The sequence below is a fragment of the Pteropus medius genome, unplaced genomic scaffold, assembly GCF_902729225.1.
Source record: "Pteropus medius unplaced genomic scaffold, Ma_sr-lr_union100, whole genome shotgun sequence".
Taxonomy (NCBI): Eukaryota; Metazoa; Chordata; class Mammalia; order Chiroptera; family Pteropodidae; genus Pteropus; species Pteropus medius.
This window is the reverse complement of record NW_024340701.1, coordinates 9,944,216-9,961,548: the sequence shown is the minus strand read 5'-3', so window position 1 is coordinate 9,961,548 and position 17,333 is coordinate 9,944,216. Positions and strand designations below refer to the sequence as shown.

Below are 17,333 nucleotides of genomic sequence, written 5' to 3'. Positions count from 1 at the left end.
GCCTTCTAATATTAAACAAAGCTAAATAATTAGTATGATCTGAGCTCTTCGTTTGGCCTTGTATATTATGTAAAGACTGCTGCCACGTGAAGATACGAACTCAAATGAAATCCTCTTTCTTCTCTTTTTCAGTCTAGCTTCCAGCAAGTAACACTCTGCCAAGAATCTTGTCATTATTTTAGCCCTCATGAAGGGCACTTTCCTGTCTTCATCCTCTTCTGTGGATTCAATACACTTTGAATTCAATATTTATTTAATCAGACTAATCATTGAGCACTTCACCTCCATTTTATCTTTAGAATAAAATTGAAAAATCACAAACTCTTTACCGGAGCCAAGGTCTTATATGTTCTGGCCCCTCTTTACTCTCCACTCTTTACTCCTCTCCTCACCCCCTCCCTCCCTCGATCGCTGTCTTCAGCCCACTGACTGTCATTTTATCTTCTCCTCAAACACAACAAGCATTTTCTTACCAAGCAGAAATATTTGCTTTTTCCTGTGTATAGGATGGTCTTCTCCCAGATCTTCATCTGATAAGCTCTTTCTCATCATTACCATTCATTCGTTCGTTCATACATACATACAATGAACATTTACTGAGCCCCAAGTATGTGCCAGACATTGTTCTAGGTGCTGGTAATGCAACAGAAAACAAAACAAACCCTCTACCCTCGTGGAATACACACTTTAGTTGGGAAGAAAGGCAAGTTATCAAATAATGATATGATGTAAGGTAATGATAGATGCTTAAATGTCAGTCTCCCTGACTACAGCTCACGTTTCCTCTCCCAAGCTACCATCTATTCCATATTTAAGCATGCTTTATTCTCCCGTTGATATTTATTAATGCTTCAAAGGATAATATTTATTCTAGTTATTCTACTTATTCTTGAGCTCAAGGACCTTGCCTGTTATTTGCTTTTATGTTGTAGAACAGTCCTTGGTGCAGAAGAGAAGCCCAATGAAAAAAAAAATAATGATGTAATATTATCTACCAGTCCATCTAAGAGTTAGTAGCATTTCCGTGAGTATCACAGGAGAATAAAGACAACTAGGAGCCTATAATGTGCCAGGCACTGTGTTAGTCACTGGGACTCAGCAGTGAGTTATATAAAGGATCCCAGATCAAGAGCTACAAAATTAAACTAATTAAAAAAAAGATATAATTTTTAAAAGTACAACAACTATTAAGAGCGGTATAAAGCAGAGGATTGTGGGAAATAGAAATAGCTGAGAGGAAGGTTATTTGGAAAAGGGAGCAGGAGAAGGACTTTCTTGATGGCAACATCTAAGGTAAGACTTGATGGTTGAGAAGGAGCTGGCCATACAGAAAGTATTGCAGACAGCGGGAATGGCATTTGCAAAGTCCTCAAGGTAGGAGAGAGCATGATATCCTTGCAGAACAGAAAAGAGGCCAGTGTGGTTAGACTGTAATAAGGGAGGAAGAGAATGGTAGGAGTATGGAGAGGTTGCTAGGAGTGAGGTCGTAAAGATGAGGTGCTTGATGGTTTTGTTGTCGTCTGTTTTTAATTATAAACCATAGGAAGAGGAAACCTCTAGAGAGTCTTAAGGAGGATTGCGACAAGATCTAAATTATCTTTTAAAAAAAATCTTGGCTGCTATGTGGAGAATGGATTATAGGAAGACCAGAGAGAATGACACTTAATTTGTATTTTAAAGACTAGGTAGTTTTATGAAGAGCACATTGGTAGTAAAGATATTACAGGCAGAGGAGCCACACATACAGAAGCACAGAGGCAGGAAACGTCCATAGGTAGGGTGTGGGTGGGGCGGTGTAACATATAATAACGGTTCACATATGTTGGCGGAGTAATACAATGGACTTTGCTTGAGACTCATATATAGTCTATGTTTATTATTTTCCAGTTTCTTGGGTGTATTTCACCTCCCTGTCTAAATTATAAATGTTTCGAAAGCAGGGAATCTAATACTCCTTTCTTACCAGCTACCGAACTGAAATTTATTTAAATTGAATGACATAGCAATAATTGAAAATTAGAAGATCCAGGGAGTATGTTTTAAAAGGTTAAGAGCATAGAATTATGGATTCATACTTGAAGCTCCACACACTAGCTGTGTAATCTTAGAAAAGTTATGTAATATCTCTGGGCTTCCCATTTTCTTACATGGGAAATGGTGAAATCAATAAATCCTACTTCCTAGGATTGCTATAAGGGTTGAGATGAAGATCTATAATTCCACAAAGTGCCCAGCAATGTCATAAACACTTGATGGATGGCAGCGATTTGTCTATGACAAGGTCTAGTACAGTAGCTGGGAGTCAGGACACAGGACTTCCAGTAAAGCCTGCCACTAGCTCAGAGGGTGACCTTGCCTCCCTCTTCTATAAAGCAAATAAATGGGGTTAGATTTTATGGTACCTCAAAGCAGACACCCTGAAATTTTAAATACAGATATTTTACAAGTTGACCTTAATGATGAAAGTAAGGACTTGGGGTCATTTTGTTTCAAGCTGCAGAAGTTCCACTGGATTATTAGGAATCTGCTTTAGCGGCTGTGTTAAAAGTCAAATGCTTTCAGAGCCATTCCTGAAGTCGTCAATGTCTTCATCGATTTCGCCTTAACCTCAAAATGTAGATTACATAATGCTGTCCTTATCTTATAGGTGATAATGTCAGGCACAGAGAAGGCTAGTGACTTCCCCATCACATTTTTCCTATATAAATGACTGATATATAAAAGAATTGATCTGTGAAACTATAGGATCAGCCTAACAAATTTTTGAAAAATATCACCCAAAACCCACTTGTAAGCTTCTTGACCTTCCCCATCATCCTGTGCTTCATTATTTTCATTTCACAGTTTCCCCTGGGTTCAAGGGTGACCTGTAATTCAGAGGAACACAGCAACCAACTAGGAATCAAAAAGCCTGGTTTCCAGACCCATTCTACTACTTAACAAGAGTGCTGTCTTGGGCAAGTTGCTGAAGCTGTCCACGGCTCAGTTTCCTTGTCTGTGAAATGCCTCAGGGTGCCACTGAGAGAATTAAATGGGATAATGTAGACAGCATTAGCACTAACCTCGTTTGTTCAAAGAGTGAACGAGAGTGTGTGAGTTAATGAGAAATCTCAGAGTGAATGAGAGTGTGTGAGTTAATGAGAAATCTCTTTTTTCATCTTCGGCAGACATTATCTTTCTCATTATGGTTTTGTTTTTCGTTTGTTGAATCCCGTGGAGTCCTCTTTGCTGTATCCTCCTGTGACCCCCTTCTTCGATGACTTCCATTGCAATGGTAGCGGTTCATGCTATGTTAGACTTCAAGGGGTGCCTCCCTTTTGTGAGATGCTATATAGCAGTGTGGTTAAGACTCCAGATTCTGGAGTCAAATAACTGGCTTCTGATCTCTGCTCTGACATTTACTCGGTGACCTTGGATTATGTCTATTTTCTCTTCTGAACATGAAAAGAATTGACAGTACTTCATAGGGTCAAATGAGGATCAAATAAATGGATGCATGTAATGAGAACAGTGTCTGGCACATAGTAAGTGCTCAGTAATTATTAGCTATTGTTATTGTTTACATGCCCTCTTTCTGAATAAGATCAGTGGTTTGGCAACGTAGCTTCAGAGTTAATGATATGACTCCTGAAACTGAGGCCAGGGGAGATGGCACGTTACGTAAGGTTAGGTAGCACTTCGGTAACATTATTTGGTCGTGGTATCAGTCAGGGTTCTTCAGAGAAACAGAGGAGATATATGTACATATTTTATTATATGTAATGCATATTATGTATATAATAATTATTTGTTAGTTATTAATTATGAGGAATTGGCTCACATGATTATGGAGATCAAGTCCCACAATCTGCCATCTGCAAGCTGGAGACCCAGGAAAGTTAGTGGTGGTATTTAGTCTAGGTCCAAAGGCTTGAGAACTAGGGAAGTGATGACATAAATCCCAGTCCAAGGGCCAGAGAAGAAGAGATAGAATGTTTCAGTTGAACAGACAGGAAAAAATCAAATTCCTCCTTCTTCACCTTTTGTTTTATTCAGGCCCTCAACAGCTTGCAGGATGCCCACCCACACTGGAGAGGGCCATGGAAAGTCCTGATTCCACTGATTCAAATACTCATCTCATCCAAGAACACCCTCATAGGCACACCCAGGAATAACGTTTAATCTGGATGCCTCTTGGCCAGTCAAATTGACACATAAAATTAACCTTCACAGTCATCATAGTTTTGCGGCCCTTTATTAAAACAATTGAGTTATAAATTCATGAGTAAAAAAACCCAACCCTAGTGCCCAAGGCAGAGTAACATCGGCGGCATTGTTTCTTTGTTTTTGTTGCTGAAGTAGAAGTAGTAAGGTTATGAAATATGTGGTAGTAGAGTTGGGCTATACACACCTACATGTATGTATACATATCGGTATATATGTGTATGTAAATGCATAAGTATATGATATACATTTATCATATGCATATAATATGTATCATAAATAAATATGTGTATCATATATAAGGATATCTGTGTCCAAACAGAGAGGCGTGTGTCTTGTGTGAAACTGGAGAAAGTAGGAGAACTAGTGGTAGAGGTAGTAGAAGTCGAAATACAAGTGGTTGAACGATGGAATGGTAGAAGTAGAAGTAGAAATAGTTGTAAAAGTAGTAGTGGAAGTAGTGGTAATGGTAGTAGAAAACACTGCCAAGCATGTCACTAAACAGCAATATTTATGGCAAGGAAGAAGAAGTCCAATTACTCATCCAAGGTCACAGCCAGGTAAAGCTGAGGTTCAGTCCCATACCTGTCTTTCCAAAGCTATGCCCCCTTACAACCATTCTGCCTGGCTGCTTCATTTATTCTTCAATTTAACAATCATCTAATATGTAGAAGGTGGAAGTTTTAACAGCTTGTGAGAGAAAAACATCTTTTAATTTTTTTGTGTATTATTTGTGTGTATTATTGTGAACCTGGCACAAATACATTTTGAGATCCATTTTTGATAGCATGGATGTCATTTTTAAAAGTTTAATCATCAATCCTTTAATTCGGGAGAAAGTTTTCTTAGGGCAAAGATCTGTGGGGAGAGTAGTCTTGCAAGAATTATTTATTGGAAATAGGCATTTGCCCAGTTTGGGACTTTGAGTTATTGAAATGTCCGATGGTCTCAGACTCCCCTGTCACCAGGAATTTGTAGAATGTCACATAGATCAACTCTTGGCTAAGCTACTCCTGTTCCTCTTGTCTCCAAAATGTGTTGCCCATTGAAATAAATGGAAGCTAGGTTGTCAACTTAGGTCCACCTCCCTAATAAAACAAATATAAAATTACATCTATAACGTGTTTTGCTGTTCAAGTCTCAATCTTAATGCAAGCCCTTAGATTTTCCGGAACTGTCTTGCAGTGAAAGTTTTGACCCAGCCTCATGTAAAGTGGTGCAGGAGAGGCTGAGAAATGAAACGTACCCATCAAGCATTTCCCACGTATTCACTCAGCTGTTGCCACAGTGACCCTATAAAGAAATAAAGGCTCTGGGACCCTGAATGACTACTTAAGACCACATAGCCAGTGAGAGAGGGATATGATGGATCTAAGTACAGTATCTAATATATGATAAACCCTCAACAAATAGTAGCTAATACTGTGATGGATATTTTCACTGTTTGACCAAGTGAACAGATGTTCGAATTAGCCGGTACCACTTCTCCAGAGTGAATACCCTAAGGCAGAGGTTGACAAATTATTCTCCAGCGGAGGGCTGTAGCCCAAGGTAAATGTGGCAAGTGTAAGCAAGCATGAGAGGAGGTTATGAGTTGACGCTTCAGCCATAGACAGCCCACTTGTTCAAAAATTTATTTTGAAGATAGGTCTCCTAGAGTCCAAACACAAGGAGAAATAGCTGGTTTTGTAAACCATTTTTAACACTCGCATCGCATTTTCAGAGCTGTTGTTTCTTCTTAAACACAGATAACGTTGACAATACCATCAAGAAACATTACTGTGTTATTATGTAATAGTTAAATGACTAGAGGCTTTCTATAAGAAAATCAGAAAAAATAACAACTTGATGCTATGCTAGTAATAAAAAGAACTTTCCAAAATGCAAACCCCAAAATTATTTTTTTAAAAACACTGTAATTTCTGTCCTCCAATATAATATTGCTAGCACAATTTTGTGGAATGTCCATGTGAAGAGTGCAAATATTTCATTCGATATCCACAATATACCTTTAAAGTGGATTTTATTATTACTATTTTGTAGAGTGGGAAACTAAGGATTAAGGAATTTATCCAATACTTTATAATTAGAAAGTAGAAGTGCTAGGATTCAAATTCATATCTGTCTGAGCCCAAGCTCCAAGTTTGCCTGCAATTCTATGCTGCTTCCCAATAATGTCTACAGTCCTGGAGACAGAGTATAGGTAGATATTTTAATAAATGTGGAAACAGAAATTGAAGCATAGAGATATTTAATTCATAGAGTTATTTCTTCCCTGCAATTCAAGTTCTTTATATTGACCCACACTGTATTAAATCCGGGCAGATCTCAGATCTGGTTTCAATGGACCAGAAAAAAGATAAAAGACATTCTCAGGTAGCAAAAATATATTAAGTTTAGATATATCTGCAGTATCGTTTTTCCCTTTCAACAGTAATTCTGAGACTGCCTGTTTGTAATGACAATTGATCTGAAGATGCTTTTTTTTTTTTTTAATTTTACATTTGGTTGAAATTCTGGTCATCTGAAATCAGATATTTATTCATTCCTGGCAAAGGTAGTGCAAGACATTGATTAAATATCTTTTTTCAATTATTTCACAAATTGTTTCTTATTAATAAAGTTAATTTACCATAGACCCGATGAGATTGTTAGGCCACTGGAGCATGAGATACATGGTATAGTCTATAATTTAAGAAAGTTTCTCTTGATTATTTCATGTAGGGGGAAGGGAACAAAACAATGAGGGGAGAAATTACTGATACATTAGAGTTTATAATTTTTTTTCCTTTTCACAAATGAACTACTCATTCATCTTTAAAAATATTACAGAAACTATAAAAAAAAAAACCTACCTGAAAATATCCAAAATAGCCAAACAAAGAAGGGAAAACAATTGGGTGAAATGAGCTTATGATATAATAATAAATGTAGAGAAAAAATGAAAAGAGCACTCCAGTCTTTTCATTGTCTGCAACAACAGTAGCGATATACATATAAATGGAAAAATTCAGGAAGAATACCAAAATACTAAGACTTCACTTGTAGTAAATTAGGAGGGTTATAGGTATTTTTTTTTTCCTCTCTACTACCCACAACCGGTGTGAAGCAGTTAATCTTCATTTGTTATGATATAGTTTAACCCCCTTTCATTTCACTCTCCAGTCCCATTTCCCTTTCCCCCTTCTCAGAGCCAACACCAACTCAGAATGTAGGAGTGTATTCAATTATAGTATTTCTTATACTTTAGCCACACACTCATATATCTGTTAAAGATACAGTATTTGACATTTTTTGTATAAATATAATCTTATTTTATCTTTCCGCAACTTGATTTTTTCCCCCAAAGCTGTATTTTCATATTCTGTGTCGATGCATATAAGTCTAGGTTATTCATTGTAATTGTATATTGTATGTATTTCATCATATAGACATATCACAATTTGTTCTTGTATTCCCTTACTGAAGGACGTTTAGGTTGTTTTAAATTTTCACCCTTTCAGATGCTGCTGCAGTAATCGTCCTCACATTTCCAGGTGAATATAAGCAAGTTTCTCTAGGTTTTTTTACCTAGAGTTATAATTGCTAAACATTAGTAAATAAACAACTTCGGTTTTGGTAGATATTGAAAAATTATCCTTCAAAATAGTTGTGCATTTCATACTCTCAAACCAGTATAAAGAGTTCTGGTTTCTCCATATTCTTGCTAAATGATATATTTTTTCAAACTTTAAGATTAAACTGAAAGGTGTGAACCAAATTCTTATTGTCTTGACTTCCATTTCCCTGGTTACTATGAGGTTGTGAATTTACTTACATAAACTATTCATTTGTTCTCTGCTGTGATGTCTATCATATCCTTTTGTCCAATTCTCTATGAGTTTGTCTTTTCTATTGTGGGTGTTCCCAGTACAGTTTAGATATTAACCCTTGTTCCACTTTGCTATTAAGCGTGATATTTGTTGGAGGTTAAACTACTTAAGAAAGTTTATCTACCTGGAATGCTTTTTTGCATCTATTAAAATAATATATGGTTTTTTTTCCTTTTATTATTTCAATGTGATTAATTACAATGACAGATTTTCTGATGTGAGTCATCTTTGAAGTCCTGGCAAATTTTTAGTTTCTCTTAGGTTAGTTTTATTACTGATTAATTCATTTTCTACTGTTTTATTTACTTGGGCTAAAATGTCTTGAGATTGGCCTATATTTTTATTTTATTATTTGGTCATTCGGTGGTTTTAATATCAAAATTATACTGTTCACTTAATATGAGTAGTGCAGTTTTTCCTCTTTTTCTATTCTCTGAAATTGGTCATAAAACTTGCCTATAAAACTGTTTGGTAGAGGAAAAAGGGACAGGTAGGTTGGGTGTGATGTTGGGGAGGGGGGATTGTGAGGGGTGTGTACTATATTGATTCAAGCCCTTTGGTGGTTTATTGGCCTATCAGTCTATTCTTCAATCACTGTGATAATTTTATATTTCTCTCTATAGTCACTGATTTTCTCTAGACTTTTTAATTGATTGGCAGATAACTGATATTTAACATTTTTATAAATTTACGAAAACTGAAATCTCTCTCTAGTTTTGTCCCCTTTCTTAGCTCTAATTTATGTATGTCTGTGTACCTTTTCTCATTTTCTTGAACAGTCATGTTAAAGTATGATCTAATATTAACATACCTACCTAAGTTTTCTTTTGGTTAGTATTTAGTTTGCCTCTATTTGTTCATTTATGTGAGAGCTTGGTTTCTCTGCCGCTTTTTATCAGCATTAGCCATATTTTTAAAACATCCAATCAGATATTCTCTATTTTATTGGAGTAGGTTAATCTCTGCATTTTCGATTCTTGATCTATTTGGACTTTTTCCATATTTTATGTTTTAAATTTACTATGAAATTGCTTTACTTTTATTTTTTTCTTTTCTGCCTTCTTAAATATTTGAGCTTTCTTGCATATTATCCTTCTACCATTTGAGAAGTTAAATATTCTGTCAACCTTTTAGTGGTTACAGTTAGAGTTTGACATCCACAATTAACTAAATCTAATGTTAATCAAATCTACATCCTCCTAAATAATGCGAAGACCTGAGAATAATTCCTATCGCCCTCTCTCACCATCTTCCATATTATTATTTAACATTTTAATTCCATTTTATTCTTAAACTCCTACAAATTAATAATTTTTTTCAGTCAATATTTATTTAGATTTACCAAAAGCTTTATTAATTTTTTTGATCACCATTGTTTTTTATATCCTACTTCATTACTAGTGCAATTTCAGGGATCTGTGAGCAGTAAATGCATATATAGGTATTTGTGTTCTGACAACACCTTTGTTTCTCCCTTGCCCTTGAATGATAATTTAGCTGGAAGAGAATTTTATATTGGCAGATATCTTTACTCAGTACTTTACAATATTATCCACAATCCCCAGCATCTATTGTTGACGATGAGAAGTGCATTGCCAGTCTGCTGTTCTGTCTTTTCTCTCACATAGCTTTTACATTTTTTTAATTTGTCTTATGCTAATTTATTACAAACTCTGTAAGTGTGGATTTGTCATTATTTCTCACCATTGCTTCAGTAGACAGGTTCATGTCCCTTTTTAATTTTAGAAAACTCTTAGCTATTATCATTTCAATATTGACCTCTTTTCATCTTTCTCTTTTCCTTTTAGAATCCCTAGTATATATGCTGGACCTTCTCATTCTATCCTCCCTACTGTTAAGTTTTCTTTTAATATTTTCCATCTTAATCTCTCTGTGCTATCTTCTGGATGACTTCCCCAGATCTGATTAATTCACCAATTCTCTCTCATGCTACGTCTAGTCTACTATGCAACCCTACATTAAATTTTTTATTCAAGAACTACATTTATGATTTCCATAACTTTCTCCTGTCTCAAATGTACATGTTTTTTCATACTCTCTAATAGCTTTTATTCCTCACTTTATTTCTTTCAATCCTGAAAACATACTTACTTTAAAGTCACTTTCATGTCATTCTATTGTTAATTCTCCCATGAGTTATATCTTCTGACTACCTATGATGACTCATCTCCCTGTGGGGTATGCAGTTTTTGACTATAAGCTTCTTTTGAACAGGAATTGTTTCTTTTAGAAACCATAGGTGCCGTGGGGCATGGAAGCATGTGCACTGGATGGTTTTAGATTGGCTTTACAAGGAAGTGGGGGTGGGGGGATTTCAAGTACCCTGTAGTTTTGTGTCTCTGAAATACACAGATAATATGCATTTAGTACCCTCGCCTAGACTTGATGCTGAATTTTCAAGTTTCTGATTTCTGGCGGGTGCCTCTTTTTAGCTTCAGAGGCCACAGTCAGATAACAGTCTCCCCTGCTCAGTCCCTGGAAGAGTGCACAGATATTTCATTAGAATTTATGTTATGGATGGGATGGCATTTTGTAACTCTGGACTTTATGCTGATAGCTCAGTTCCAGCTTCCCATTCAGATGAAGCCTATGGCTCAGACTTCTGACTCAGACATTAAATTCCTAGCTGCCCAGTCACTAAGATCTTTCTTTATCTGGTTCCAATATCCCTTTGAGTTCTTTGGCTGCAATTTTCATTTACATCTTTAATTGTGAGTTTTCTCTCTATGTCTGGCACCTGGGGATTTTTACCTTATTGATTTCTAGGTGAGTTATGTGTTCTTTGTATTATGCTTTGCATTGTTATATTTCATCCAGAATTCCTATGTATTTAGAGTAGGGGTGATGTGCCTTCCATATCTGCTGAGGTTACCATATTGACCAGACATACTTATATTACCTCTCTAATGAAGGAAAAAAAAAAAACAAAAAGTTTTAAAATATATTTAAAGAAACGGTTTATTTTAAGTAACCATTTTTTCCTCCCTGTTTCTCAGTGCTGAATTTGAAGAGCCACATAATTATGAGGCAACAATTTCATATCTGAGACATCCTGACAACTCCATTAACCTGTGCACTGCAAAAGAAATTGCTGATTGTAAGTCTGCTAAGCCAATTAGTATTGTAACCCTGTGTGGAATGAAAATGTGTCAAAAATGGTATTTTCCCCCAGCTCACTATAAGTTTAAATATTCACAGCCATGCTGCTCTACCATCTTCTTTCTTTCTCCCCCCACCCCCCACCCCTTGTCTAGTCTCTTAAAAATATAAATGAATCCCGTTGGGCATCAATCCTATCTCACGACTCCCAGTGATGCCTTCTCTCTACCCTCTTCTAGTCTCTCCTTCCCCAGTCTACTTAGATGTTTTGCCTTTTTTCAATATGTGGGAGAGAAAAATCAAGATATGGTGGTTCTTTTTATTTTTTATTGTCCACCTATAGAAATGTCATCTCTCTTCTTGTGGTGTCTTTCTTGAAGTCCCCTGGTAACGCTGTGTGTGTGGACAGGGAGATAACAGGCCATGAGAATGAGGCCCCTGTGTTTAGCCTGACCTGGAACACAGGATTCACTTAACGAGTCTGACCACTGGTTCAGGGCTAAGTCTTCCTGTCTCTGTTGTTGCTGAAAAAGCTCAGACCTTTCTGTGAAAGAAGAGATCTAATCAGGAAAGAAGATAAAGAAGCAGGGACTCATAGCATTTCTAAAAGTTTCTATGTCTTTCTTCTGCCTATAGGATCATTCAATTTTTGAGGAAGGGCATAAATATTGGTGTTAGATAAATCACTAGGATTTACTGAGTTTATACTGTGGGCCACAGTTTTGAGAGATCTTCTGTGTACGTCCCTGATGATTTGGTGGTTTTATGAACCTACTTTTAGAGACAGGAAACTCAAGATCAGAGAGGTTGACTTACAAAGAGTCACAAAAGTAATATGTGATAGAGCTACAATGTGAAGGGTTCAGACTGCCTCTAAGATCCAAGCTCACCGCAGCTATATGCTGCTTTTCTTAAGGATAGTTTGCTTCCCTAGAAGGAGGGTTAGAGGAACATTATCTGGTCCAACCTCGTTATTGTTTGGAAAGAAAGTCGTGAATACATACTTAGGGAGTTTGCATAATAAGAGTCAGGACCCATTGAAATTTCCTTCCCTTCCTTCAGGAAATAAGGGGTTGTAGAACTCATGGAAAAACTCACTCTCTCCTAGACAGGTAAAACCTAGATTTTCCCATATGGCTTATAAAATGCTAGCCATAGAAAAGGACAGATCCTGCCCCTAACACCACTAAAATTCAATGCTCCATAGTTGGGGTGTCTGGGCCCCTGAATTAGAGCACAGCTTCTCAAATGTTAACATGCAAATCATTGGAGGATCTTGTTCAAATGTAGATTCTGATTCAGTAGCTCTGGGTTGGGCCTGAGATTCTGCATTTCTAATAAGTTCTCTGGTGATGCCGATGCTGCTGGTCCACAAACCACACTTTGCTAGAAGGGCTGTGGGCCACATGTGGGCTACACCCTAGCCGCATGCCTTTCTGCAAAGCCGAGGACTCGCAGGGCCAAGGAGATGCTATAATCAGAGCCTGGACCTTCTCTCCGGACTACATGAGACCCTGAGAATTCTCTCCCACCAAGTGGCTCCCTAAGATCCTGCTTGGGTCTCTTGCCTAAGTCCTTCTTTTTTAGGACAGACGGGCTACAGGTGAGCTATTGATGGGGGTGGTGTGGATGGGGTTTGGATATACGTGAGGCCCCTCAAGGTGCTGAGTAAGGCTGAGGATTGAAAATCAGAAGCTAGACCAAAGGCCTATGTTTATTCTCTCCAGGCCACCAATGCTCAAGGCGGGACTGCCAGGGGATATCATTTGAGATACCCAAAGAAGGAACCACTAACCCAGGCCTCTCTTCAGTCTTTTACTGAGAGGGTCTTTGTGTACTTCATAGGCAGTGCTGCTGAAGAGGCAAATGTTTATGACTGAAAAGAGGGCACAGAAAATAAGCCACTGACACAACTGAGAGGTAACAGAGCAATAGAAAGGGGAGACGGTGGGAGAATGGCCATAGTGGCGAGGGCTTTCTCCGCCAGAGAGGGCATCTCTGTGAAGGAGAGTTAGTCACAGTCCTGACAGGACTGAAGAAGCTGGGAGGTACAGCCTGGGATCAAAATTATTTTGTCATATGTCCTCACACCTTTTTCCCTGTCCCTTTCTAAAGAGACAAGCTATGGTCACCCTACAGAAAGGAAAGGAAGGAAGTGGGCTATTTTACCCACTTGTATCTGTTTATTTGACTTTTCCCAGTGTTTTTCATCCTCTTTACATGACTTACTGATCGAATGACATCTGAACCTCAGTTTCTTCATCTATAAAATGGGTATAATATCTTCTTAGTGGAGTTATTCTGAGAGTTTGCTAAAATAATACATTTAAAGTCAAGAGGAATTCTGCTTTTGGGAAGATAGAGCAGATATACATTTCTCTAGTCCCGCAGCCTAGTATAACTAAAACCCTAGATGTTATACAGAACAAAAGTAAGAAAACTGGAAGACTCTGAAAAGGTAGAAAGAAGAAGGTAGGACAGTTAGGGACCTTAGGACCCAAAGAAAGATAGGTAGTGAGTTCCCTGGGTTTTTTTCTTCCTCATGTATTCTAGACTTGGAGCTGAAGAAGCAGGCCCCTGGAAATACCAGTGGGCACAGACAAATACATCTGCAACAAAAGCCTGCTCCTTCTAGCCAAAGGACCAAAAAAGGGGAAGCCTAGAAAGACAGAAAGCCTCTAGACAACAGCCACTGTACTCCAGCCAAATCTCTCTCTCTCTCTCCTTCCTTTCACACACACACACACACACACACACCACCACCCCTAGCTTCACAGCAAATGCTAAGTGGGGAGCCTAGCTGACCATCATCATCAGGCAGCAATGGCATACCCCACACCCTCTGCTAAGGTGATTTTAGAGGAGACCAAGTAGGGAGCTTGGACTTTCATCTTTGCTGGGAATAACAAACCCCACTACAGTGAGGACCACGTAGGGAGCTTGAACTCCCCTCTCAGAAGTAACAAGGCACCGCTACCTCTCCCAGCCAGGATATAAACGGCAGAAGCATAATGGGGAGCCAGAGCCTCACTCCTGCCCAGCAGTGATGCAGAGCCCTTTTCTCACCTGGGTACAGGGAGGCCAAGAAGTGGGGAGCTTAGACTTCTGCCCCTACGTGGCAGAAGAAAGGCAGTCTTCCTCAACTTCTGCTGCCAGGAAAAGCGAGCTTAAACAGAAGATTTACATAATATCCAGAGTCTCATAATACTCAGAATGTACAGGTTTCAAAAAAAAAAAAATTCACTCATCATACCAAGAACCAGGAAAGTCTCAACTTGAATGAAAAGAGATGACCAATAGATGCCACCAATAGATTCCAGAGTTAGAATTTTCTAAAAAAGATTTCAAAGCAGCTATTATAAAAATGCTTCAGCAAGGAATTATGAACATAATTGAAACAAATGAAAAACATAGTCTTACTAAAGAAATAGAATATATATGAAAAGAAACTGAAGAAAAAACAAATGGAAATTTTAGAACTGAAAAGCGTAACAATAAAAATGAAGAAGCCCAATGGATGGGCTCAACAGTAGAAAGGAAGAGAAGATTCAGTGAACTTGGAAGAATCAACAGAAATTACCCAATCTGAACAATGAAGAGAAAACACACTGAAGGAAAAAGAAAAAAAGCAGAGCTTCAGGCTATTTGTGGGACTATGACAAAAGTCTTAAATGGTATTCTGGAAAGAAAGGAGAAAGATGATACTACTGCAAAAGTACTTGAAGAAATGGTTACTGAAAACTTCCTAAATCTGGCAACTAGAATTCAATAACCAAGAGATAATGGGAAACTCTCGAAATATTTAGAAACAAAACAATACATTTCTAAATATTATGGGTCAAAAACTAAGTCTAAGGGGAAACACAAATTTGAACTGAATGAAAATATAACAACAAAATTTGTGGGACACAGCTCATGCAATGCTGAGAGGAAAATTTGTAGCACTAAGTGCGTCTTACAGTAGAAAAAAAGTAAAGCCTCAAATCCAAGATTCTACATCAAGAACATAGAAAAAGAAAAGTAAAATTAAAGTAAGTAGAGTGAAAGAAATAATAACAAATAAATGAAATTGAAAAAATAAAAACAATAAAGAAAAATCAATGAAATAAAAAGCTTGTTCTTTGAAAAGATCAACAAAATTAACAAACCTCTAGCAAGACTGATCAAGAAACAGAAGGCACAAATTAACAATATCAAGGTTAAAACATCATTACAAACCCTGCAGATATCAAAAAGATAATAAGGAAATACTATGATCAACTTGACACATGTAAATCTGAAAATTTAGATAATTCCTCAGAAAGTACAAACTACCACAACTTGTCCAACATAAATTATTTGAATAGCTTTGTAACTATTAAGTTGAACTAACTTTAAAACTCACAAAAAATGATCTCTATCAGATGATTTCATTGGAGAATTCTAAAAAATGTTTAAAGAAGAAATAATGCCAATTCTGTACAATTTCTTCCAGAAAAGAGGATACTTCCTCATTCATTTTATGAAGCTAGTATTACCCTGATACCAAACCCAAAGACAATAAAAAAGAATACTGAAGATCAATATCCTTCATAAATATAGTCATAAAAACCTTTAACAAAAATAGCAAAAGGAATTCAGCAAACTATAAAAAGAATTTTATACCATGACCAAGTGTGATTTATTCCAGGGATGCAAAGTTAGTTCCGTATTCAAAATCAATCAGTTTAATCCACCATACTGACAGCCTAAAGAAAAAAGAAAAACACAATCACATTAATCAATGCAGAAAAAACATCTGACAAATTCACCACCCATTTGTGATAAAAACTCTCAGAAAGACAAATAGCAGGGAACTTTCTAATCTTGATAACGAGCATTTACAAAAAGTCAACATGATACTTAGTGGTGAAGCACTCTGTTCTTTCCCCCTAAGACTGGGAACGAGGCAAAGATGTTCACTCTTTCCACTTCTGCTCACCATAGTGCTGGAAGTTCTAGCCAGTACAATAAAGCAAGAGGTATACAAATAAAGAAATTAATTGTTCTTATTTGTAGATGGCATAATTATCTAAGGAATTTTTGGGGGGAAAAAATCTGCATGAGTTCAGCAAGGTCACAGGGTATAAAAATAAAAGATCAAAATTGTTTCTGTATATTACCATTGAATACACAGACACTAAAATGAAAGAATACAATACCATTTACATTACTCAGAGAAAAGAAAGACTAAAATCTAATAAAACATTTATAAGACTTAAGTGCTGAAAATTATTAAATGCTGACGAAATGAATTTTTAAAATCTCAATAAATGGAGAGGCATACCATGTTTATGGATTGGCAGACTTGATATAGTAAAACTGTTCATTCTCCCTAAGTTGGTATACAGGTTTAATGTAATTTCCATTAAAAATCTTAGCTAGATCTCTTATAGATAAGATTATTCTAAAATGCATATGGAAAGGCAAAGGAACTAGAATAGCTAAAAACAATTTGGAAGAAGAAAAAGGAGGTTTCAGATCACCTAATTTTGAGAATTATAACTACAGTAATAATAATAATAGTAAAAAGGTATTGGCAAAGAGATACACACAGAGTGATGGAACAGATTGAGAATCCAGAATTCAGACCTACACAAATATGCCCACTGATTTGAATTTTTTTTTACAAAATTCTACAAGAATTCAGTTGAGGAAAGACAGCCTTTTAACAAATGGTGTTGGAACAACTGGATATCCACAGACAAAAAAATAAAACCTCAGCCCAAATCTTACATCTTATAAAAAGTTAAATTATTTTTTTCTTCCTTCCTCTGCCCATCAGAGGAATCTAAATGATACCTTTCTGGGAAGGAGAGAAGGAGGAAGGAAGGGAAGGAGAAAGAGGATGACGTGGTTGGCTTTTTGCTGTTGGGTGAGTCTGTCACTTGACCAATGCCAAGAAAACAGAGAAGACTGTCCCCTCAGGGTGTGTAGTGCAGCACAGGTAACTTTCTAAATCTACGCCCTTTTACACAGAAGTTGGTGGTTGGTCAGCAGGATTTAGGCTGTTCTAGAAGCCCTGCAGAATTGTCCTCATAGCCAATCTAGACCAGTACCATTCAGACTGTGTTTTCCAGGGCCCAGGGCTGTTCTGAGGGATCTTGGAGTCCCTCAGGG

At 37.1% G+C, this 17,333-nt stretch overlaps 1 protein-coding gene across 3 annotated transcripts in view; it reads left to right on the top strand.

Annotated features, from left to right (window-relative positions):
* FYB2 (FYN binding protein 2) overlaps positions 1-17,333 on the top strand; it is a 104,642-nt gene that overhangs the window by 46,507 nt on the left and 40,802 nt on the right. For 2 of the 3 annotated variants that reach the window (XM_039887354.1, XM_039887343.1), the window contains exons 5-6: positions 7,707-7,739; positions 11,093-11,193. In XM_039887354.1, the coding sequence (XP_039743288.1) occupies positions 7,707-7,739; positions 11,093-11,193 (134 nt within the window). The remainder of the gene's footprint in view (positions 1-7,706; positions 7,740-11,092; positions 11,194-17,333) is intronic. The other variant, XM_039887361.1, reaches the window with a different exon arrangement.